Below are 26,459 nucleotides of genomic sequence, written 5' to 3' on the forward strand. Positions count from 1 at the left end.
GACGTCAGTGAGCACCTTCCGAGGGCCTCGCCGGGACTCGCCACTTTGCAGGAGATGCCAGGGGTCGTCCCTCCTCCACTCAGCTCTGAAGTGAGTCGATGCGCTGGGAACATGTTCACCTCCATCGTCCTTCCCTTCCCAGGCGCTTCATTCCTCCAGATGCCTCGACCCTGCAAAGAGGTAACAGGATGTGGACATGACCTCCGAAGTCGCAGCCTGTCCTTCCATGGAACGCTGGAGTGTCCACGTGGCGGTTAGCATTCCTGGCTACAGAGCCCCGGCCTGTGGAGCAGGAGCCACAGTTGGCGCAAAGTTCTTAGCCGCCTTCTAGAATCCCTCGCCGCCTTTCAGGCTGCCTGGTGACGGGGTCCCGCTGGGACCCAGGTTCCTCCTCTTCGCGGGCCTGGGCTCGGCGCCCCAGATTAGAGACGGGTGTCCTCATCACATTGATGAACAGTTGCAAGGGGAGACCGCCCCGTGCCCACCCAGCCGATGCCGAACGGCGGGCGCACCAATCGCGGGTTAGCGGGTGACTGAACGCGGTTGAGCCATGCGGCGGGTGAGACCACGGCGCCCCGGGAGCCCTCCGCCGCCGTCCCCGCTCCGAGGCCGCCGTGCGCGCGCCGGAACTACATTTCCCATAGGCCCCCGCGGCGGAGCTCCGCCCCGTCGGACTCCCTCCAGCCGCCTCGTGGCCATATAGCCGCCGTTCCCGGCCACCCGGCCGCAGAGCCTTTGAAAGACGGCGGGAGACGGTCGGTGCCATGGCGAACCCGGGACACCTGCTGTACGCGCTGGGCCTGCTGCTGTGCGCAGCGGTGACCCTCCGGCTGTCCGCTGCCCCTGCCTCCACCCAGAAGCCCATCATCGGTAAGAAGGCGCCGGGTCCGAGCTGGGCGCCTCCTGCCACGGCTCCGGGGAGGGCGTCGGGTCTGGGGAAGACTGGGGATCGGGGGTGCGCTGTGAGCCCCGGGCGCAGCGGGAGAGCCGCGCCGGGGCGCCGTTTGCATCTCGCCGAAACCACGCCGATGCCTGGGTGGTTTCACAGGGCTTTAAGTTGGGAGGGTGGAGAAAACCTTGCAGATGGTTCTATTCTCGGTACACAGCTAGGGATTTCTAGGAATTAAGCAAATTCTATGCATGCGTTATGTTCATTAAAATTTCACTGGTTGAGGGTATGTTTCAAGATGCAATGCACTGTACATATAAAAATCGAGTTGACTAGATATTCAAGAAATTATGGTATACCTCGGGTTTTGTCATCTTGAGCAGTGGAGGGCAGCAGTGGCCCGTGTGATCCTAATGCCAATTCTGTTTGGTGTTCAAATGAAGCATGTAATATTTCATTTCCAACAAATTTATATTTCAAAAAGTCAAATCCGTTTGCTTTGTCAGAAGGAACATTTGAGACAGGGCAGGGGAAAGCTACCCATGGGAAGTCAGCCTGGAATAAAAACTTGCCAGAAGTAATTTATGTCGACAATTAAGATTGGTTTAATTTTAGCTGTACTATTATGCCATTTATATTTCTTCCACGAAGAGGAGCACTTTTTTTTGGTAAATAAGTGCAAAATAGATGAGGGTTTTTTCCTTTATATTGGTAGTGCCCAATTTTCAAATGGGTTGTGTATCAGTATTTGAAAATGGGACTGCCTTGTTTCATAGCTATTTAAAACAGAGGTTAGATTCTCCAAGGAGAATTAACCCAAAATAATAATTCCGTGTCGTGGGTTTGGGAATTGTGGGTTCAGGGAGGAGGAAATAAAAAGGAGAGGAGGGGTATTCTTTTCCTTTTTCTAGAAACAGTGGTAGTTCAGGGTCAAATGTAGAAAAAATGAATATGCTTTTGGGCGCCCTGATCAATTAAGACAAAATAGTTCACTGAACACCTACTACACGCAGAGCATTAAGTTAGGAAGTGCAAAGGATTCAAAGACAAAGAAGCCAAAAAAGTTGTGAGATGGCTTTAAAGTATGGGTGACATTTTCGTTACCTTCTGGGGGGCTTGGAATGTAGCCTGAACTTTTCTCCCAAGATGGGAAAAGTGAGTATGTGTGGAAACAAGGGGAGGGGGGTAAGTTGGTGGAACTTACCTGCTCTCTCTCATGTACATATTTTTCTCCTTTCTGGTATCTTGTGTTCATATGTCCCAATTCTCCTTTGTGGCACCTTACCCTTGCCTACCCTGTGCCACTCCCATTTCCTGTGCCATTCCCTAATTTTTGCACTACCAACTTTTATTTTCCTTAAGAGGATCCTACCTATCCACGGGGAGAAAAACAGTCTTACTGAACCAGTTTTGGCATTTGGTCTATATGAACTGAGTGTCTGAGAAAATGTCAATTGTAAGAAGCTGGGGTTACAGAAGTGTTGTCTCATGTCACCTGCAGGGACATTGAAAGTGTTCCAAATGGTGGAGTAGCGATTGTTAGGGGCACAGGTGTACTCTCTGGATAGACGAGTTTTGATGTGACTCAGTATTATTCTGGGGCTGAGGTTTCAGTTGTGAGAGGCAGCCAGGGAGGTAGGTGGGGCAGAGCACATACGGTCTTGTAACAGTTATGAAAGTTTAGGAGCCCATTGAAGTGCAGGGCGGTACACCCTGCTGATCTATCTCTCTGACCTATTTTCTATGGCTTTTCCCTCTAGCTCACACAGGGCCCTGGTCCATATGGACTCCTTGCAATGGGACAGGCACACACCTGATTCAGAGCCTTTGAACTTGCTGTTCCCTCACCCTGGATCTCTCTTCCTCCAGATATCTGCATATGCCTTGTCCTCTCACCTCTCTTAGGTCCTGGATCAAATGTCATGGTCTACCTTCTCAGGGAGGCCTTGCCTAGCAAGCATATTTAAGAGATCCTCTATCCCCCATAGATGGGAACCCCCCCACCCCCCGCCCAACCCCAAACACACACCTTCTTCCTCTGCTTCACTTCTCCATAGCACTATGTATTTTATCTTGTTTATTTTTTTTGTCTTCTTTCCCTCCCACACACTAGAATTAAAGCCCACAGGGGGGTGATTTTTATTTGTTTTATTCATTAGTGTGTCCCCAGCACCTAGTTCAGTGCTTTGCTATGTAGTATGATTTTGTAATATATACTAATTGAATGAATTAATGAATGAATGGTGATATCAGGTTTCTTACCATGTGGAGAACTGGTTGGAGATGGTGGGGGTTGTTTAAGAAAGGTTGTAGGAGAGACCTTTTACGAGGCTATTATAATAGCTGGGGGGAAGCAAGACGTTTGCTTGGATTGATTGCTTTGGATACTAAACCAAACCCTAAATATATTATGTATTTTCATATATGTGTATGTATATATGATAAATTTTAATTTATAAATTAGGCTCAGTAAGAGATTAGTAACAATAACTAATAAATAATAAAATAGACCAGTTATTACAATGCAGTTGACCCATACAGTCGAAAATTTGAATATAATTTAAGTCGACCTTCCTTATCAGCGGATTCCCAACCCTAGATTAAAAATATTGTTTTTGATCTGTGGTTGGTTGAATCTGCATATGTGGGGATATAGAGGGCCGAGTATATAGTTACTGAAAAAAATCATGTATAAGTGGATCCATACAGTTCAAACCCGTGTTCAAGAATCAGCTCTATGCTGTAATAAAAGTTAGGTGAATGTGGTATCTCTCCCAAAATATCACTGTACTGCACTCAACTTTTCCCTTGAGGAAGCACTTCACAGCTTCTCTTTGCCATGTTCGAATTGCCAGCGCTGGTCTTGCACTTTGGGGCCATTATTAGGTAAAATAAGCATTACGTGAACTGCTATACCGGACAGTCGATGTGTTAACCAAGACAGTTACTAAGTGGTCTGGAGCATCTACGGGGTGACGATGCTGGATAAAGGGATGGATTCATGTCTGGGGTGGGGTGGAATGGGACAGCTTAAGATTTCATCATGCCTCACAGAACAGTGTGCAATATATAACTTATGAATTGTTTATTTCTAGAATTTTCCATTTAATGTTTTCAGGCCGTGGGTGACAGTGGGTAGCCAAAACCTCACCAAGTTAAACCTTGGATAAGGGGGAACTACTGTCGTTATATTTTTACTGTGATTTGTTTCAGTTTCTGAGCAGGAAAAAAGGCAGTTGTTTGAAACTAAAACCTTTTTTGTTTGTAATTTAGGAATATTAATGCAAAAGTGCTATACTAAGGCAATGAAAAACCTGGGAAAATACTATATTGCTGCATCCTATGTAAAGTATTTGGAATCTGCAGGTGCAAGAGTTGTACCAATAAGGTATGGTTCAGTATTTTTTACATTGTATAAATAAAGCTGCTGTTTTACCTTTAAAATTAGCTTTTATCTCTAAAATTAATGCCTCTTTTTGGATTGCATCATTTAAATGTGGTACTACTGCACCTGATTTTTGCCACAGATCTGAAGCTTAAAGTCTCTCACTACATTGCTTAAAGTATAAAGTGACGCTTATCTCTCACATCATTAGAGGTCATATGTATTAGATAGAGAATGAAATGATAGTTGTTTTTACAACCCAAAAGGCGGTCCTCATTAGACAATCGTGAAATTAGTGGAGTAAAAGAATCTATAACTTTACCAGCTTTATTCCATAATATTAGGATAAGGGTCCACTTAGGGAATAAAGGAGATTTTTAGAAGATGACTTTCGAAATACCTTCATGCTCTACTTTAAAAGTTTGTAAGTAACGAGTACAGCAGTGTTGCTTCAGTATAAACTGCCGGTATTACAGGTTTAAAAGAGCAACAGTGGTTTTGTGATGTAATGACCTAGTAAGAATAAAACGATTTGTACCATAGATTGATTTGGAAAGAGTTGAATTTTTTAACAAACAAAACTTTATGTGTTCACAATATCTTATCATCCAAAATTAGTGTATTTTGGAAGCTTCCAGCGCCACCTTCTAATCCATTATAAGTGATTTCACACACAAAATACCACTTTTTGCCCTGGGCAAACTGCTTTTATAAATAATTCTGCATTTAAAAACTGTAATATGCTCTGGCCAGTGTGGATAAATGGTTAGAGCTTCGGCCTGCACACCAAAGGATCATAGGTTCAATTCCCAGTCAAGGGCACGTACCTAGGTTGCAGGTTCGATCCCCGGCCCCAGTTCGTGTGTTTCTCTCTCAATCAGTGTTTTTCTCTCTCTCATACTCTCTCCCCTCCTGGGCTCCCTCCCTTCCACTCTCTCTAAAGAATCAATGGAAAAAATATCCTCGGTGCTTGAAGATTAACAACAACAAAACAAACAAAACCCCCCCAAACAAACAAAAAATCTATAACCAAAAACACTGTTCAAATGGAATATTAATAATCAAAATGCAAATATTACAATTTGGAGAATTATATCACAAAATGGTTCTATGTTTAGTTTCATAAGGATTGTCTTTTTAAAAAAATATATTTATTGATTTCAAAGAGGAAGGGAAAGGGAGAGAGAGATAGAAACATCATTGATGAGAGAGAATCATTGATCGGCTGCCTTCTGCATGCTTTCTACTGGGGATTGAGCCCGCAACCCAGGCATGTGCCTGCCATTGGCCGGAATCGAACCTGGGACCCTTCAGTCCCTGGGCCAATGCTCTATCCACTGAGCCAAACTGGCTAGGGCAAGGATTGTCTTCTTACTGTTCTTTTACAGTTAGCTGTCCCCTACCCCAAGATGAACATTTGCTTTTGATGTTAGTCTTTAATTCCTCAGTAGCAGATCTAATTTTTCAAATGAAATCTTACTTGGAAACCAGATAGTACCAGAGTTTTAGAGCTGCAGAAGAGGCTCCAGGAAACCTTCAAAACAGCTTTTCAAAGTTTTGATCATGGAAGCATTTTCTGCAAGCCATTCTTCTAGGACATTAGAGCTGACAGCATGGGTGGGAAGTAGGAGGGACAGGCAGGTGTACTAGTTCAGAGACTTGCAGTAGGCTGTGAAGTGGGAAGGGTTTGGCTTAGAACAGTGGTTGTAGCCTTGATAGATAAATATTAAGAAAAATAAACATGACCTGACTACTGTAAGGGTACAGGGAGGAAGAGATGAGAAAGACAGAAGTTTTGAAACTGGGGAAGTGTTGAAACCAATGATTCACCAAGTACTGGCAGGTGTGACAGACACTGAAAATGTGGCTGTCGGCATAAAGGTTGATTTCCAGCTTGGGTTCCCAGAGTTCTTTTTAAATAAATTGCTTGGAATCCTATCTAATAATAGATAAACATGGTAATTAACTGTACCTCCAACACACTTCCCATTGACTAATCAGGGCGATATGCAAATTAACTGCCAACCAAGATGGTGGCCGGCAGCCAGGCAGCTGAAGCGAACAGGAGGCTTGCTTGCTCCAGTGATGGAGGAAGCCAAGATTCCCCACCTGCCGCTGCTGGGCTCTGAGCTGCACTCTAAGAAACAATGTTGCAATTATAGAAGCTAAACAAACCTAGATACCTGCTTTCAGCCAGCCGGGCCTCAGCCAGCAGGACCGCAACAGTGTTTTAATTATAGAAGCCAAACAAACCCAGATACCTGCTTTCAGCAGCCGAGGCCTCAGAGCTGGAGCCCGCCTCAGAGCTAAAGCCGGCTCTCAGCTCCAGTGACAGCCATAGAAGGTAAATAAATCCCAGAATAAAAAAGAAAAAGAAAAAAAGGAGAGGTTGGGAGCTTCAGTCGCCCGCCAGCCTGAAAATGGCCCTCAGCCCCTCACCCAGACTGGCCAGACACCCCAGTGGGGACCCCCACCCTGAAGGGGGTGTGACCAGCTGCAAACAGCCATCATTCCCTCATCCAGGCTGGCCAGGCACCCAAGCGGGACCCCCACCCTGATCCGGGACACCCTTCAGGGGAAACCAGCCGGCCCCCACCCGTGCACCAGGCCTCTATCCTATATAGTAAAAGGGTACTATGCAAACTGACCCTAACAGCAGAAAGATTGGGAATGACTGGTCACTATGACACACACCGACCACCAGGGGGCAGACTCTCAATGCAGGAGCTGCCCTCTGGTGGTCAGGGCACTCTCGCATGGGAGGAGCTCTGCTCAGCCACAAGCCAGGCTGATTGCTGCCAGTACAGGGTGGTGGTGAGAGCCTCTCCTGCCTCCTCAGCAGCGCTAAGGATGTCCGACTGCAGCTTAGGCCTGCTCCCTGCTGGCAAGTGGACATCCTCCGAGGGCTGCCGGGCAGCCAGAGGGATGTCTGATTGCCATCGTAGGCCCTATCCCCTGGGGAGCAGGCCTCAATCAGCAAGTGGTCATCCCCTGAGGGGTCCCAGACTGCGAGAGGGCACAGGCCGGGCTGAACCCCCCCCCCCCCCAGTGCACAAATTTTTGTGCACCGGGCCTCTAGTTAGAATCATATGATCCTATAAAAACAATGTAATAGATTCCCAGAGCAACCTGCAAAGGGTTACCTAATGTAGAATGAGACAGAGGATCTCACTGATAATGTCGGGTTCATTTCTGCAGGTGGGATGCTGGGAGCCAACTCCTGTAGGTTAGAAGGAAAAAGGTGGAGGATGGGAGACATGGGCAAAATTCTGGAATAGGTAAAGAAGTTTGTCTTTGGTCTTCTTTCTACTGCCTCTCTCTCAGGTGCCTGGTGCTCTCAGGTTATCCCAATTTCCCATGGTGGGCCTGGCCCTAGTGGGACCCACAGAGACTCCTTTTCCTGAGAGGTAGCATGTGGCACCCCACGGGCTGCTTTTGGTTTAAAAATGTGCTTTGTTCACACAGCATTTTAAACATTAGCAAATCAAAAGACTAATAAAATCTTGACTTTTGGCCTCTTTTTTTTTAATATATATTTTATTGATTTTTTTACAGAGAGGAAGGGAGAGGGGTAGAGTTAGAAACATCAACGAGAGAGAAACATCGATCAGCTGCCTCCTGCACACCCCCTACTGGGGATGTGCCCGCAACCAAGGCACATGCCCTTGACCGGAATCGAACCTGGGACCCTTGAGTGTGCAGGCTGACGCTCGATCCACTGAGCCAAACCGGTTAGGGCTTTTTTTTTTTTTTTTTAACCAAGTTATTTGGAGCTGATTTGAAGTGGAGCAAGTGCTCTCCACTGGCAACAACACCCTTCACTCCTTGTCATGCTGTGTCATTTGTCATCATTACCAGGCTTAAATGGTATTTTTTTAGTTAAAGAGAGAGTGAACTATTTCTCTTTTTTTGAGGGGTTCTTTTGCTTCAAAAAAGTCTGACAACATGCAAATAACATCTGCATTCAAAGCATGTGACCTGGCCTATTTTTCCTGGCAGGTCTCTGAGGCACTTGAGTTTGTGACAACCTCCCTCTCCCAAAACATTCAACAGTTATGGCTCTTAATAGTGATAAGCAGGGGTCAAAACTTCAGTCATGGACAACGTGGAAGCCATTTGTCTAGAATGAATGAAATGACTGAAACTAGCCTACATGGCTAGCTGTCAGAAGTACCTGGGTGTAGCTGAGTGGTCTAAATCCATTCTGTGTCCTGATGGTGGTGGCTGCCCATCCTGATTTAAATATCCATGGGGGAGATTCTGGGTCCTGAACGGTTCTCTTTTGGTTGGCACAGTTTGGGCAGATTGAACTGGCAAAATACTGGGAATGGGTAAACTCACATTTCGTCTCCCTGTCGCTTCCCAAGTCAGGGCCACCTGCCCATTTATCTGCCATGTGAGAGAATGGTGAGCAGCATTGCAGTGTCACCCACTGCTTTGTGGCTCTTTGCCAGAAGGATTATTATAACTTCTGAGCAGACCTGAGCTTGCACAGCTCATTTGGAGTTAGAGCAGAGCCCAGAGGGGTTTGCTGGCCTAACACAGCCAAGTTCAGGGCATCAGAGGTGTCTACTTAATAATGTTAGAGGTGTTCCAACCCCCCCCTCCCAAACAAACAAACAAACAAGCAAACAAACTTTTCCCTGTGGCAGAAATGGACTGTAGTTGATATTTGATCTCAGCCTACTTTTGTGGCAGGTTGAGAGGGCATTGTGCCTTGTTATTCTCTTACAGAACCATGAGACTGCTAAATGGACAGATTTCACCAGCAGGGTGCTCTCTTTCCTTGTCCTTGGATTTTGTTGAACTTCTGGGAGAGCAAACCCATCTCTCTGTGACTTAAAGGTTGTAGCCAATTGTCACAGAGTAATCCCATCCGTCTTCTCTGGATAAGGGGATAAAACCATCAGTAACTTACTGATTGTTAGGGGGCCCTGGACGAAATGGACATATTCCTAGAAAAATACAATCTTCCAAAACTCAATCAGGAGGAATCAGAAAACCTGAAAGGCCAATAACTATTGATGAAATGGAAGCAGTAATAAAAAACTTCCAGCAAACAAAAGCCCTGGTCCTAACAGCTTCACGGGGGAGTTTTACCAAACATTCAAAGAAGAACTAACACCTATCCTCAAACTATTCCAAAAAATTCAAGAGGAAGGAACATTTCCAAGCTCTTTCTATGAAGCCAGCATTATCCTAACCCCCAAACCAGATAAAGACATTACAAAGAAAGAGAACTACAGGCCAATATCCCTGATGAACATAGATGCTAAAATCCTCAACAAAATATTAGAAAATCGAATCCAGCAATATATTAAAAAGATCATACACCATGACCAAGTGGGATTTATTCCGGGCATACAAGGCTGGTACAATATCCACAAATCAATAAATGTGATATAGCACAATAACAGATTGCAAGACAAAAGTCACATGATCATATCAATTGAAGCAGCAAAAGCATTCGACAAAATCTAACACCCTTTTTTGATAAAAACTCAGCAAAGTGGGAACAGAGGGATTATACCTCAACATAATAAGAGCCTTGTATGACAAACCTACAGCCAACATCACACTCAATGAGCAAAAACTAAAACCATTTCCCTTAAGAACAGGAACAAGATAGGGATGCCCACTCTCACCACTCCTGTTGACTTAGTACTGGAAGTGCTAGCTGTAGTAATCAGACAAGAAAAAGAAATAAAAGGCATCCAAATTGGAAAGGAGAAAGTAAAACTGTCATTATTTGCAGATGACATGATATTGTACATAGAGAACCTTAAAGACTCCATCAAAATACTACTAGATTTAATAAATGAATTCGGCAACAAAATTAACACCCAGAAATCTATGGCATTTTTATATATCAATAATGAACTCTCAGAAAGAGAAACTAAAAAAAAAAAAAAAAATCTCATTTACCATTGCAGCAATAAATAAATAAATGAATGAATGAATGAATGAATAAATAAATAAACTTAACCAAGAAGGTAAAAGACCTGTACTGGGAAAACTACAGGACATTGAAAAAAGAGATAGAGGAAGATAGAAACAAGTGGAAGAATTCACAGGGTGTTTGACCAAGGTGCCTCAGAATAATCCAGGGGCAGATTAGGCCAGTCTGCAGTGATCTGCATGTAATCCCTCCCTAGATCTCAACTCTTCTAACTTTTGAATACACAGTAGTCCCTAGACCTGTGCAGTTGGTGGTGGGGGGAGTGAAGCATGGTGGAGGCTTTTTTATGGATTGTTTTTATATACCAAAGCTGCCTGAAGTTAAGATAGGCGTGTTAATACATACTGATTGGCTAGTGGAGAAATTACCAGTGCTTAAATCTCGTGGTTTTGTTTTTTTTTAAATAATTTTTTTATTTTTCAATTACTGTTGACATATACGATATTATATTAGTTTCAGGTGTACAACGTAGTGATTAGGCATTTGTAGAACTTATGAAGGGATCCCCGATAAGTCTATTTAGTACCCATCTGACACCATACATAGTTATTACAATACTAGAAGCCCGGTGCATGAAATTCGTGCATGGTTAGGGTCCCTAGGCCTGGCTGGCGATCAGGCCTATCTGTGAGGCGACCAGTGGGGTGATTGGGGGCCCCCACTCACACCAGCCTTGGCTGGTCTGACACCACCTGCTTGTTGGCCCCGCCCCGCACCGCTGCCGGTTGCCTCCCTCTGCGGGGCAACTGGCGGGGCGATCAGGGGGCCCCCTCTGGCACCCGCATTGGCTGGCCTGGGGCTTGCAGGCTGGGGGCAGCTCCTGCGTTGAGCATCTGCCCCTTGGTGGTCAGTGCTCATTATAGCAACTGGTCATTCTGCTGTTCGGTCAATTTGCATATTAGGCTTTTATTATATAGGATTTTTGACTATATTTCTTATGCTGTACTTTACATCCCTGTGACCACTGTTATATATGGTAATTTGTACATCTTAATCCCTTCACCTTTTTCACCTAGTCCCATAACCCCCTTCCCATCTGGTAACCATCAATTTGTTCTCTGTATCCCCAAATCTCATGGTCTTTGATATTTTGCATATGAACACATACTTCACAATATTAAATTATATTAGACCACAGGAAAGCATGTTTACTTGTCTGATTAGCAAAACAAGGACATAATTGTGTGGCTTACATGTAGTTTGAAAAGCTGCCTCTAGGAAGGTAGAGAGGTGATATTACCTAGTATTTAAGAATTATTCTTCATCTGGCTTTTAACAATAATGTGACTTCATTTAGAGCCTGACTGTTTTCTTAGGTTTGGAAATGGATGTTTTGTCACTGTTTTTCTTGTTTTCAGGGTTGATCTTACCGATGAAGAGTATGTAAAGCTTTTCCAGTCCATTAATGGGTAAGTTGGCAGCACTGGCTTGATACGGTATGTGAGGTCTGTGTTGTTGGCTCTTGCAAAAAAGGACACATAAGTATTCCACGTGTTTCTGTGTAACCGTCTTACAGTGGTGTGCCATTAGTTTCCTGAGTTCTTTCAGAGGAATTACATTGTTGAGAGAGAGGTGCAATTGTCCTGCAGAGAAGGAAGCATAAGAAATTAATGTTACACAGTAGACATATATCATTTTTTTAAATGTGTGACATAGTCTTTGTTCTTCTAATGCCTGTCTTAAGTATTTTGAAGCCACTTTGAATGGCATGGTGTACTTGGGGGATTTATAAATCTTAAGCCTAAGGATACTACTCAGTTCTCTTTCAGAAGGTGATTTGAATAGAACTTGGAAAAAATTGTCTATACTGTGGCATCGCCAAAAAAGTTATGATTGGTTACCTCACAGAAAAAAAAAACTTTTAATAATATGAAAAAATGTTCAACCTTATGCATAATTAAAGGAAATCTAATTCTAGCAATTAAAAAACATTTTAAAAAACTATCAAGTTGACAAAGATCAGAAAATTTGTTAATATTGTTTGGTGAAGATATGAAGAAATAAGTATTTTCATACTTTGCTTATGGCTGTGTAAGTTACATAGTCTTTTGGGGGCCAGTTTTGTTAATATCTATTGCAATTAAAAATGCACATACCCTTTGAGCCAGGACATCCTTTGTAAGGAATATTATTTTATAAGTATATACCCCCCACATGTGTAGAGTTGGGTCCAAACATATGCACTATAGTATTGTTTGAAATACACTCAATTTCGAAGCCACCCAATAGCCCATCAGTTGAGAATTTCGTAAATAAAGGAGGCTGTCTGCATCTGATAGAATGTATGACAGTTTAAAAATCAGGATCTCTGTCGGTGCTGCTTTGGACACTGTTGTTACTTGGACAATGTGATATTATAAGAAAAAAGCAAGGCACATAGTGGTATGTATAGTATACTCCCATTTGCTTTGATTCTTAAGGTAGGGGTGAGGGTGACACGTGTAACAGAAACCTGTCAGGTCAACGAAACAGATTTTAGCGGTGGTTGTTCCTGATTGGGAGTGGGATGGAGGGAGTCTATGTTACTGTAAAGTTTTTATAAAAAGAGCTTTTTTTTTTTTTTTTAAAAAAAAACACTTTTAAAAGCTGTATTCATTTATTACAATTTTTTTTAAAAAAAGGCTGTGTTCAAAACTTGCCTTCAGACTTCAGTTCTTTTTGTTTGTTTGTTTAAAGATCTGGTTTTCTTATTTATGTATTTATTTATTTATTTTATTGTCTAAAGTTTTACATATGTCTCCTTTTTCCCCAGTTGGCCCTTCCTCCCCCTGCCCTCCATTCCCATCCCAGGCAAGCCCCCACCACCCCAGTGTCTGTGTCCATTGGTTATGCTAATATGCATGCATACAAGTCCTTTGGTTGCTCTCTAACCCTCCCTCCCCTACCATTTGTCTCTAGATTGATCTTATCTTGTTCATCAAATAGACTTCAGTTCAATTTGGTTCAGTAAATATTTATTATAAAATTAGTTCCATTTAGTAAAACATTTAAAATGCCCGTTATGTTCAGTGTTCTTTGGCCCGGGCAAGAATAAACAAGCCCAGGCTGGACTCTGTGCTGGAACCTCCACATGGTCACCAGGAAATGAGCACTGCTCTGCCACTTCAGAAGCACCTTAAAAGTGTGGTTTTGAACTCTATATCCAGTCGTTTGCTTTCTTCCATTTCTGTCATTTGTGACCTGTTTCTTTGTCTCCGCATTTTTTATGCTTCCCTGTGTTGGTAGAGTGGCTTTGTGTGCTAGGTGTCTTTTAGGGCCCAGTGGCTCAGCCTCCCCAATTACCTGAGGTGGACAGTCTTGGTGCACCCCTTTGTGGGCTTTGTACACAGTCTTGTTGTAGTTAAGCCTTGATTGTTGTAGGTATCACTGGGAGGAATTGACCTCCAGGCCAATTGGCTGTGAGAATCAGCTGTGTTTACGGTGGGAGAACTTCTGTGCTGAAGACACCCTTATGAGGCAAGACTTGCTCCAGTGGAGCTTTGGTGCTCACTGAGTGTGCCCCCTGAGTGTGTCCCTTATGGATCTGAGGAGTTGTAATTGGATGGTCCCACTCTGACCACTGGGTACACTGGCTCTTGGATCTAAGGAGGTGCTAATTTAGCCTCTGCCTGAGGCTACCCAGCAGGAGCTAGGAGGAGATCTGCAGATTCCCCTTCCTTGTTTGGGGTTTGGAGGTGCCCAAATGAGGCCCAGCTGTGAAGCAAAGGGTTGGGCCTTCTCTTGGAAGTTCTGGGTCTGTCTTGCCCAGCTGCAGTTTGTTAGGCAATTTTCAAAAAGGGCCAGGGCATTCATATGCAAAAGCCTCTGCTGCAGCTTGGGTGGGGCTGGGTCTCAGGGAATCAACAGGGCGGGGCAAGCAGCTATGGCTGATCCTCAGCCCTGCCCTAAGAGGCCCCGCTTCTCAGTGTCCTGGTAATCGCTGCAAGTACCTCTGAGAGAAAGCTGCCCTCGAGTTCCGAGTTCTGCCCGCTGCCAGACAGTCCAGTTTCTCCCTGTATGAGTCTGGGTCCCCAGAGACTCACCGGAACTGGAGTTCAGAGCAGTTGGAGGCTTGTGACTCCCTCCCAATTCAAAAAGACAGCCACGTCCTCAGTTGCCAGCCCTTGCCGCGTGCGCCTCCGTACCTCTGCACTTCCGCACCTCCTCTGAGTCTCAGTGTGCTTTTCTCTTTCCTTCTAGTTGTAGAATTTCCACTCAGCCAGCCTTCCTGTGGTTCTGGATGATGTCCGTTTTGTCTTTTAGTTGTATTTTTGAATTTGTTGTGGGAGGCAGCAATTTCCATTGTTTACCTATGCCGCCATCTTGGTTTTTCCGTAAATATTTTTCTATATCTTACCTTTATGGGTAGAATAAAATAAAATGAAATGTTTGCTACTTCCCCCACGTTCCCCCACCTAGACTTCTAGAAATGGGATTGTGTTCTTTTTCAAAACTCTTCTAATCCCATGCTTATTACTAAAGAGATTTCAGGGTGATGATATAGCATTAAATTCTCATGGATATTTAATTTTAGCGTACATATATTTTTATAATCAGTTTGTGCTTTATGGTTAAGAAAAACTTCTTTGTGAGCCAAACCTGTGCCATGATTAATGGACCTCTAGTTGATGCTGGCATCACGGATCACCTTCATGTAAACCTACCTGTACTTGGGATGTTCTCTCTACTTGATTTCTAGCTCTGTGTGCTCTCCTTCTACCCCATTTATTCACCTTGCCAACAATAAACTTGTTTATCAAAGGAGTTTTGGGAGAATATGCACAAAAATATTCTTAACTGCAATAATTTACAAATGGGTAGGATTGTAAGTATTTCATACTTTCTTTTGCCTTAGTTTTCTCATTTTCTGTAATGATCTTGTTGCTTATGTAATAAGGAGCGAGTTGTTTTGAAATAAAAAGATGGTTTGGTTTCTGTAGGGCGGGGTGGAAATGCTTTCTTTCGGATGTTGTTTCAGGGTCCTCTTCCCCGGAGGAGGCGCTGACCTCAAGAAGTCAGGTTATGCCCACACAGCCGAAATATTTTTCAGCCTTGCCACACAGGTAAATATCAGTTGTTTCTTATTATTCCAGATGGGGCTTTAAAAAAATACATGTTTTTATTTATCTTTCTTAAAGAGAGAGGAAGGGAGAAGGAGAGATAGAAACATAATGAGAGAGAATCATCCATCAGCTGCCTCCTGCATGTCCCCTATTGGGGATCGAGCCTGCAACCCAGGCATGTGCCCTGACTGGGAATCGAGCCTGCGACTTTTTGGTCCATGGGAGGACCCACACCAACTGGGGCCCAGGTGGGTTTTTGTAATTTTCCATGGGGATAATTCCTTTTCAGGCATACGAGAATACTTCCTTCATAGTTAATCCAGCCTCATCATCCCCTCACCTCTTGAGGTGTCTGCTCATGAGTAGCCAGTGGTGGCTATCACTCGTTTTCCATTTCATTTAATTCTGGGCTCTGGGGGCCCTTCAGAGCCTTGCTGACCGGCCCTCTCTGTTTGTGCTTGCTAATGTGAACTGGGTCCTCATGGTGGCTTAGTAGGCTGTTTTTATTATGTACCGGGCGTTATTCACATATTACTCATTTTCATCTCCTCTTGAAAGCTGCTCTTTGTCCCCACCTAGTCGATGTATCTATAAATTCTGAGATAATGGAGGAAGGAGTGTGTTCAAAACCAGACAATTATCCAAAGCGACAAGATTTATACAAGATGTAAAAATGGGCATTTTATCTAGCATCGTCTTTAATATTTATAGTCCCTGTTACTTGTATTATTTGGTAGTTGACTGGCAGATGTCCATTTCTTTCCCAAAACAACTGAGGTTGGCTAGTTTGTTTGATTAAAACGGAGTTATTATGTGGGAGCTTGGAGGTTAAATGGCAGCTTACGTTTGGAACCTGGAAAATGCTTCAGAAACCCATGTATCTCTCAGGTGCCAGTCTTGTAATGACAGACCAAATGTACAATTTTTGTTTTGAAAAGGTTGAATAAGCTTCGTTTTCTCTTTCAAAGAGTTTTGATGATGGAGACTACTTTCCTGTGTGGGGCACATGCCTTGGATTTGAAGAGCTTTCGTATCTGGTCAGTGGAAAGTTATTATTAACACACACAGATACTAAAGGAATCACAATGCCGCTGAACTTCACTAAAGGTGAGAATTCTCCTTTTGACCCTTTAAGAAATGTTAGCTGGGCAGGATTAGTAAGTAGCAAATATCAAGTAAAAAGTGCCCATGACATTTATTAACTTTTAAATTATTTACACAGGCTAGAGATGTTAATGACCATGTTTGTACTCAAATTATGAGGGTGGCTTAAGAAATTTTAAATTTTGATAACTCATTGCTTTGACTGGAGATTAGTGGTTTTAATTTTTCTGTGTTTAAATTCTTTCCCTTGTACTTACGTGGTTTCAGGTATATTGCAGAGCAGAATGTTCCGGAATTTTCCTGCTGACTTGTTGCTGTCCTTAGAATTAGAGCCTCTGACTGCAAATTTCCACCAGTGGAGCCTCTCCAAGATGGTATCATATTAATTATATAATGACATCAATGCATTTAGATTAATTATATGAGTAATTATTTTATTTTTATACTCCAGAATTTTACGAAGAATGAAAAATTAAAGGCGTTTTTCAATGTACTAACTACAAATAATGATGGCAAGATTGAGTTTATTTCAACAGTGGAAGGTATATGTCACTCTACATGTACACTTTTCACATATTATGTTTATTAGTTTTGATTTTATAGTTTTTTTTAATGAATAAAATCACAATAACTTTGGGGCCTAAAGATCGAAATTAGGGCACTTTTGGAGACAGGAACTGTGTTTTGTTCATGTTCCAAAACAGTTGTGGTTTACCTGGATCATCTAGGTGGGGGGTGGGGTGAAGAAGGGAAGAAAAGGGAGGAATGAAGAAATAAATAGAGACAGTGACCTCTCTTTTAAGAAAAAAAAATTATCGAACTTATTGGGGTAACATTGGTTAAAAAATTATAAAGGTTTGAGGTATACAATTCTATAATACATCAACTCTATCTTGTATTGTTTGCTCACCACTCAAAGTCAAGTCTCCTTCCATCATCATTTTTCCCCCTTCCCCATGATCATCACCATACTGCTGTCTGTGTCTATGAGCATTTTATTGTATTTTTTTCCCCAATCCCTTTGCCTTTTTCACCCAACAGTATTGTGGATTAAATACTTTTCACAGGTTCTCCTCCAGCAACAACAAAAGGTGTAACTAACATACAGCAAAACATCTCCCTAAATACATTGATTAAACAGTGAGAAAATAAGGATACTCAGGCCAAAAACTCCCAAGGCTGAGTAGAGTATTTGGGTAGGGCCCTCTGGAAGGAGGTGATGGAGTGATAGCTCCTGGAATCTGGAAGGCAGAGAGCACCAAATGTCTGCTTAGTTTTGTGTGTGAGGCGAGCCAGATGACCACTACACAGAAACCCGCTGAAGTGGGGTATTTAAATCAGCATTACTATTAATATGGAGAACTTGAGGCAAAGCTCAGGACCCCACAAATGAAGAGGGCCCCATATAGCAGGACCTGAAGGCTACACCCTCCATGAATCCTGCCTGCAGAGCTGCAAGGAGACCTGCCCATCTGGAGTCCTGGCCTGAAGGCGAAGGTGGTAAACAAGCCTTGAGCATTCAAACGGCAGGCTCGAGTGTGGCCTGCATTGTACTAACTGGGAAGTTCGAGAAATCTCAGCTCCAAAATGTTTGTTTAAAGTTGTCTCAGAGGCTCAACTATTTTCCTTTACTCTGATGAGCTAGTAAAGCGAATCATATTACAGATTGTAAAAAGTTGGAAATCAGCGAATTACTGTATTGTGACTGTGAACTGAAATTCTTTATTTTGTGTCTGAGAACATGCACAGTTTCACTTTGTCTGAGTTAGTGAGTTAAAGTATGTTTACGTAGGACGTAAAATGTAATTTAGTGGTAAGTAACATGGTAGATATTCTCACTGCTTACTACTTACTCGTTTGTGTTTTTCATGCAGGGTACAAGTATCCAGTGTATGGCGTCCAGTGGCATCCAGAGAAACCTCCTTATGAGTGGGGGTCATTTAAAGGCATTTCCCACGCACCCAACGCTGTGAAGACTGCATTTTATTTAGCGGAGTTCTTTGTTTCTGAAGGTAATATGTGGGTACATAATCTTATCACTCCATTAGTGTAGTTTTGAAGGAAATGCCCTCATCTGAACTCTTATATACTCTTGCTCTATGTAAATGCTTTTTTTTTTAAAAAAAAACACACCTTTAAAACAGTCATTGTGAAAGCCCTGAAATTGAGGTATTAGGGATTCAACTAAAATCAGGACAGTGATTTCAATTAATAGTATTGTGTGTTCTAAACTGTGCTGAATACTTGAACAACGGTGTAAAGACTGTTGAATTCTTTTTTCCTTTCTTTCTTTCTTGAATACTTTTTCTTTAATATTTTCCCCTACTAGTCTTCTTTTTAGGAATAATGCTTTAGTTATAACATTCTCTGAGAATTAGATGTTATATTTTCAAGGCAATTAGATAAACTGAGTACATACTCATCCTTCTGTGATTTTAAGGCTGCCTGTCAGTAGGCATGGGCCCATAGGAGAAAGTTCAGCTTTGCTTGTTTTTTTTTTCTTCATGCTATGTTTGTGGGTAGAATTAAGAATTTATGTTTTAATTGAGTGATTCTGAGATAAGAAAGAGCTACAAGCACCACTTGCAAGGGGCAGGCATCACTCTGGTGAGGCGTGGCCATTGAACCCTTCAGCGGGCCTTGTTGGCGTGTCTCCAAGCTTGGCCTACGTTTTTAGCAACCCCCCTGCCCACACTGAGTTCACTCTGGTTTAGAATTATGCTCAGAGGAATGGGCAATTTCATGACAAAAATCCCAATTTAAAAGAAAAAAACAGTTCTCCCATGTGTAGTATTAGTTCCAAGAAGCATTTTCATGTCTTGTGTGTCGGAGTAAATGAGAACAGGATGGAGCAGTTGGCTGCAGTGTTGTCCCGTGGCAGGGCTATTATTCGTTCTTTATTTTCTAACTAGAGGCCCAGTGCACGAAATTCGTGCATGGGTAGGGTCCCTAGGCCTGGCTGGTGATCAAGGCCGCTCTGTGGGGCAACCGGCAGGGTGATCAGGGGGCCCCCCGCTGGCACCCGCCTTGGCTGGCCTGGGGCCTGCGAGCTGGGGGCAGCTCCTGCATTGAGCATCTGCCCCTGGTGGTCAGTGCGTGTCATAGCGGCTGGTCATTTCGCCATTCGATCGATTTGCATATTAGGCTTTTATTATATAGGCTATCCTTGTTTTAAAACATGCCACAACAGCCTGTAGTTACTTTATCTTGATCTTAGGAAAATGTCTGAGCCTTTACCTTCTTACATCCAAACTTGACCCATGCCCCCTTCTCCGTGCCTGACCTGTGGAAACGGCCTCACTGCCCCACCTGACTCATCTTTGCCAGTTTCTTCTTCCTCTTCACTCTCGAAGCATCTCGATGAAGATAGACTATGAAAACATTACTATCTACAATTCTGTGTGGTTACCAGACTCGACTTCTTGAGTGTTAGAACTTTGCCCTGGTTATATTTCTATCCCCATTCTCTGCATCAAATCCTATATGCAGTAGGCACTTAGTAAGTGATGCATGGGGTGTGAGCACCCCATTTGGTCTGGGTGGGGCAGACGTGCAGCTGTGTCAGCAGGTAACTTCTCTACATCAGGTGCCCCTTTATTTGGGGGACGTTCTATAAGGTATATTTCCTTTTGGGTACTATTTTCCCACTTAATACGGATGATAGGATGAGCCATTATAAAGTAACCTTTTGAAAATTATATCCTATCCTTTTAAGAATTCACATTTTCTTTTTCTTGCAGCTCGGAAAAACGGTCATCATTTTCAATCTGATGTTGAAGAGAAAGAAGCACTGATTTATCAGTTCCATCCCGTCTATACTGGAAATATTTCTCTATTTCAGCAAAGTTATATATTTAATTGAAAGCTTTCCATATGTTAACAGAAATTTTGAATAATTCCATGATGAAATTGTTTCAATAACTTGATACTCATGGCAGTAATGGAAAGCCACTGAGATTTCATCTTTATGTTGTTACTGGCTCTGCATCTTTATTCAGTATATTTGACTATATCACATTTGATAATTAGTGAGACAGATAAACAATCATACTGTATTTCATGTAAAAGCTTTCTTTTATCTCAAGATTAGAAAAAAATTCATTTATTGAAAATACAGGTATTTTATTTTTTTTCTGATTGATTCTGGAAATAAACACCACCCCCAACCCAGTCTACCCATTCTTGCTGAAGAGTCTTTAAATCCTACCTCCAGTTCACTGCGACCTCTCTCTCCTTTGAGTCTCAGGAGTATCCAGGCCCTCCATAAGTACTTGTGACTATTTGTGAATGAACTTTTTTCCCCCATGGAAAATAATTTGAAAGCTGTCATACATTTATTTGGGTGCATTTTAATATATTTGTCATCCTTTGCTTCCCTCTCCCACCCTTCATTGTCCCATCTATTCTCACAAACTCTGAAATTGAGGAATTCCTTGAGGACAGCCAAGCAGCTGGAAGAGAGAGGGGATTTTTGGAGCTGTTTCTGACAGTGTTTATGCACCTGTTCTCCTTGGTCCTCCACAGCTGCTGCTAGAGAAGTGGCAAAGTGGGGAAGAGTGATGGGGCAGGAGGCTGGAGGAGGTTATGAATGATTTTCTGTATAAAAGTTAATAATACTCTGAAGATACTGAGATAAACCCTAAGCTTTGGGCATTAAGCCCAGCAGAACATAGAAATTGAAAGGGATTAACACATTCAGCTAAAAAGGATGTTGATAATAGTGTGGTACATCTAGTTTCTGTCCATAAGCATGAAGATTCTGTTAAGTCTTACTGTCTAATGTGCCATTTCTGGCGAATTTCATGTCTCCACAGTAGAAAAAGGTGGCAACACTGTTATTACTCATACTGCCCGGGCCCTTTCCAACCTGTTTGTTTTGAAATATTATAGATCTGCTTGTCTCTGAAGTTCCCTAATAACATATAATCCTGACTATATCATCACTCACGATGCTGTATCACCCTTCCTTCTGCCCCAGGATACTGGCTTCTAATTGCCCCCAAAGTTCTCACTGTGCTATTGGTGATGGCCACAAACGCAAGAAAATGGGAACCATCATTTGTTTTTTACTCATGTTAAGTTTTCCATTTTTCCAACCATGTATATTTTTGAAGTCTTTACACTGGAATCATTTTATTCTGAGATAGGAATCGCTTTCAAAGTTGCAACACCCTGTTTTCCACACACCACCACCTGCAGGAAGGCTATGCAGAGGCCTGAGGGCAAGTGAGAAGTTCGGGAATCTGGTCTGGAGATCCACCACTCACCCCTGGGCTTGAGCCACATGTGTGAGCCCATGTGCTGGCTCTTAACTCCCAACTGCAGTGTCACCGCCTGTTAACAGCACGCAAAGGCAGTGACGTGGCAACACCCATCTTTTAGCCTCCATGCCTCCAGCTCCAGCCACTAGCACCCCAACTATTCACTCCACTCCTTCCACAAGCTCCACATCATGTGCAGGCAGTCCCCTAGGGCTGGCCGTCCACCTCCTCCCAGGCTCATCAGCAAGCACTTCGAGTCCATGCCCTCTCGCCCCCGTTGATGTAACAAGGTCAGCCTGCCTCGGAGCAGTCTTAAGCCGAGCTAAACGAGGGACAGGGTTAGACATCCCTTGCCTGGATGGGACTTAAGGGCAGAGCCGTCACTCATTTCTATTTAGAAGATAGTTCTGAGTGCCCACATGTGTACATAACTTGTCTGGCAGAAGATGTTTTATGAAGGGATGCTGGCTCCCTTGCCCCACTGCAGAGTAGGATAGTCTCAATACCTTGTCAGGCTGAGTTTCCATGGTTGGGATGGGGTTAGGATGGTCCTACAGCTTCTAAAAGCACAGGGATAAGTCCCACTGAAGTATTCAGGTGCAGAACCTGGCCCATAGTAGGCCATCAGTAAGTGGCCTCCCCTCATTTCCTTTCCCTCCTCCACAATAATGGAACAGCCCAACGTGCATGCTGTGTTACCTATCAGAAGAGCAAGAAAAGATACCACTTATATGAAAAGGATTGTGGGGAAAGGGTCTTTTGCTCCTTAGAAACAAGCTTTTTTTGTTATTAGCTTGTAATTTTATTCCACTTACTTTTCTAAAAGGATTTTTTAAAAAATTCCATATAACATTTTTATTCCAGTAGTGATTGAAAATGAAGTTATTGCAGTAATGAATCAGGAACACTAGATGTCAGGAGAGAACCAACTAAACTGTTTAGTGTTTACTAATCATTTAGAATAGAATTTAGAGGCCGCCAGAAACCTAAAGAACATCTAATAGTACAATCATTATAGTTATTTACTAATGGTTTATTGAATTATTATATTGTGCATCTGAGTTAATGTCAATTATATCTCAATTAAAAAATTCTAATGGATGTATAAACATAGATTTACACCTAATACTAGATGTTTTCTATTCTGATCTATGAGGAGGCCCTAAAAGACTTGATAAAAAGAAAGGATGCAAACCATTTTAATCATCTTTTAAGGGCCAGGTACTTTTCTGTACATACATTTGTGGGCTGCCCACAAAACAACAACCCCCTTTTCCCTGCTGCATAAATGGGCAACCTCTAGGCTAGAGGAGGATTTTTCGGGATGGGTAAAGAGCCAGAGCCTCATCTCAAGAGATGCTTCCGGGGAGACGGACTGGCAGGGAAGGCACTAACGCAAGAACATCTACTGTAAGCAAGACATGGGAGCAAAGGCGCTCTAAACAAATGTGGACCTGATTGGATTTTTCTCCTACAGACTAAAGCAGCAGTCGCCAACCTTTCAGGTGGTCTGTGGATCACCGGTTGGTGACCGCTGGACTAAAGTTCCTCCACAGAATCTGCTCTAAATCTTCTCAGGGTTTCCCCTTTGAATTTAAGGAAAAATCTTTAATCATGAGTTTTTCTGCATCAACTTAGCTTTTAGACTTCCAGTTCTCTATCATCTATAATAATAAAAACGTAATATGCTAATTAGACTGGACGTCCTTCTAGACTAAGCCAGGGCTGTGAGGGAAGCCTGGGTCCCGGGTGCCTGCTGGTGGCCATAGGGAAGTCCGGGTCCTGGGTGCCAGAGGGAAGCCGGTGCCGGCAGCTGGGGGAAGGAAGGCCTACTCTTGCACAAATTTTGTGCATCGGGCCTCTAGTGTATTATAATTTCTCATAAACCTAACTCGAGCCAGTCTGTTTCATGACACAGCGATTCTTCAGAAACTTACCATACCACTCTGACATCTTTTGCTGCAGTTCAGGATTCAGATGCCCCACGGCTGGCAGGTGCCCTGTTTGCACACGTCTGTGATCTTCATGACATCCGTTCTCTGCCTCTCCTCTTCCCTTCTTTGTCTCCACTGCACATAAAACTATCTGATGTAATTTTATGTACTTGCTCGTGGAATTATTCTCTGCCTCCTCATAATGCACATGGAGGCGAGACTTGACGTTGGCCTGAATGTGTGGTCAGTGCTGCTTAAATAACTGCTGGGGAGCTGTGTGCTCACTGCTGAGGAACTCCTGCTGAAATTGAGTATACAATTGAGTCCTGTATTTGAGGGATGAATTACGGTATTTTTAATGGAAATTTTGACTACACCTAACTTTTGCTTTATGCACTCACTTTACAACTTAATCCCTGGAGCAGGATTTGACTCGCCTCTAGAAGATGGTGCCCATGAGGCCACCTTCATAAAATAAGTAACAAGAGCTTGGCAACCCAAAAGCCTTTAAAGCCTCTGACCACAATTAATAAGCGCTGATGTCAATGACTTCTAACACCAAATATACTGGAAAAAGCTATACTGGACTCACTTTCAATTTTAATAATTCAATCCAAATAACATGAGGCTTTCTTGCTTCCAATTCAAAACCCCTTTCAGCCCAGCATCATACACAGAAAAACAAAACATAAATCTAGCTCCAAGGAGCACTGAAGAATAAAATAGGTATTGAGTTGAAGTTTTCATTTTATTTTTGTATGAGGCTATGGGGGAGGGAGCAATTGCACTGTCATAAATGCACTAAGACTTCCTACCACACTGTAGACATCGTTCATTCGTAAAGTTCCCAGTCACTCCAATCTCTTTTCCTTCTACCTCTCCAAACTCTCACTTAATCTTTTTTTTTTAAGGTAAGGAGCCATATATATATATATATATATATATATATATATATATATATTTGATTTTTTACAGAGAGGAAGGAAGAGGAATAGAGAGTTAGAAACATCGATGAGAGAGAAGCATTAATCAGCTGCCTCTTGCACACACACCCCTACTGAGGATGTGCCTGCAACCAAGGTACATGCCCTTGACCGGAATCAAACCTGGGACCCTTCAGTCCCCAGGCCGATGCTCTATCCAGTGAGCCAAACCAGCCAGGGCCTCTCACTTAATCTTACCTTCTTCTTTCTCCTTTTCCCCATTGCCCCATTCTTTCTTCCATGCAGCTCATGATAGTTCTAATGGAGATTACTGTTGCTCCTCCTGGTTTTCAGTTGGGCAACAACCCTGCTCCCACACTCTGCACAAGCTGGGAAGTATCCACCAGGTCTTCCTTCCTCTCTCGGGTACAGGCTGAGCCACCTCCACCTTTGGGACCACGGGTGTGTGCCACCACATGAATCCTCCTTTGCTGTTCAGCGTCCCACTCTTACCCCGCAGCATGTGCTGCCATCGAATGAACTGAAGAGTGTAGAGGACAAATCCCTGAAATATCCACTTTCCACAATTAGGCATGCCACGCCCATCTAATTGTGGTTTATTTGTTTAACATTCAAATGCTGTCAGATCTACATACGCCACCTGCTTTTCCTCCAGACTCTGCGCCCTGATGCACTGAGCATCTGTGAGGCTATTTCTTTTTATGTCATTAAGGATGGGAATATACTAATGTAAACACCAATTGGAAAGCTTGAGTAGTTTTTCCGAGTTTTCAATCGTGCTGTTTACTGCATTGTTATTCGGGATTAGTCTACTTTAGGAACAACTTGACAGTATCATCAAAACCCTACTTCAGCCCTGACTGGTTTGGCTCTGTGGATAGAGCGTTGGCCTGCGGACTGAAGGGTCCCAGGTTTGATTCCAGTCAAGGGCATGTACCTTGGTTACAGGCACATCCCCAGTAGGGGGTGTGCAGGAGGCAGCTGATCAATGCTTCTCTCTCATCGATGTTTCTAACTCTCTTTCCCTCTCCCTTCCTCTCTGTAAAAAATCAATTAAAATATATTAAAAAACAAAACAAAACCCTACTTCAATATTTAGATCCCAAAGGACAGATTCAATGGCCTTAGTTAACACCCCAATGATGTAGGCTTCATGTGTGATTCACCTGCTCTTGCTGCTTACTCTCCTGAGCTTCAGCCAAGCTGAAGAAACTGTATGAAAACAGATTTTGATTGCCCATGAAAGAGAATGCCATCCTCCTTAGTGAAAAGAAAACCTAGAGTCTCCCAAGTTGGTACCTGAAGAGGACTCTTCACATGGGGATGGAGAAAAATGAGGATCCCATGAGCACCATTGCCAGGCTTGGCCCCTAACAACCTACCCATGAAATCACTTCTTGTTTCCAAGGCCTTAGGTCAACCAGAACACAGCCTGGGCTGGGCCCCCGAGTTCTGCTTGAGGAGAGCAACCCAGGAGGGCCTACGTTTACGCCCTCGTTGACTAGATGTCAGTTCTCTTCCAGTGGTCTCTGCGGGCAGGTGGCAGTAATTTTCAGCTACTTAAATGCTTCTGGGTAAGTAGGTATAGGATTCAATGTCACTATATAGTTTCCCCCAACTTTAAATACAAATCTTGTCCTTGACTAGGATTAGACAATTCTTTGTGAAACCTCTTGAAATAAAAAATAAAATAGAAGTTTACTCTGCATGTTAACATGTACTTCTGGGGGAAAAACCAAATTGGTGGTGTAGGTAAATGCCTGTACTCGCCGCCTTCCACAACCACATCAAAATTACATCTAAAATACAGAACAACCATCATTCAAAACCGCCTGAAGGCTGGCTGAATGGAAGTCCTACAACTAGAGAAGTAAAGAAGAAAGAACGTTGAGACTGGTAAAGGGGCAGAGGCACAGAATGGCTGGTCTGACACCTACATGT

At 43.0% G+C, this 26,459-nt stretch overlaps 1 protein-coding gene across 1 annotated transcript; it reads left to right on the forward strand.

Moving 5' to 3' along the window:
* The first annotated feature begins 690 nt into the window (after positions 1-690).
* GGH (gamma-glutamyl hydrolase) lies at positions 691-20,716 on the forward strand. The gene is made up of 9 exons (XM_006090630.3): positions 691-870; positions 4,163-4,277; positions 11,592-11,642; positions 15,191-15,275; positions 16,244-16,382; positions 16,647-16,753; positions 16,831-16,921; positions 18,254-18,391; positions 20,120-20,716. The coding sequence occupies exons 1-9, from the start codon at positions 765-767 to the stop codon at positions 20,239-20,241; spliced, it is 954 nt and encodes a 317-aa protein (XP_006090692.1). The 5' UTR covers positions 691-764; the 3' UTR covers positions 20,242-20,716.
* Positions 20,717-26,459: the final 5,743 nt, after the last annotated feature.

Source organism: Myotis lucifugus, unplaced genomic scaffold, assembly GCF_000147115.1.
Source record: "Myotis lucifugus unplaced genomic scaffold, Myoluc2.0 scaffold_77, whole genome shotgun sequence".
Taxonomy (NCBI): domain Eukaryota; kingdom Metazoa; phylum Chordata; class Mammalia; order Chiroptera; family Vespertilionidae; genus Myotis; species Myotis lucifugus.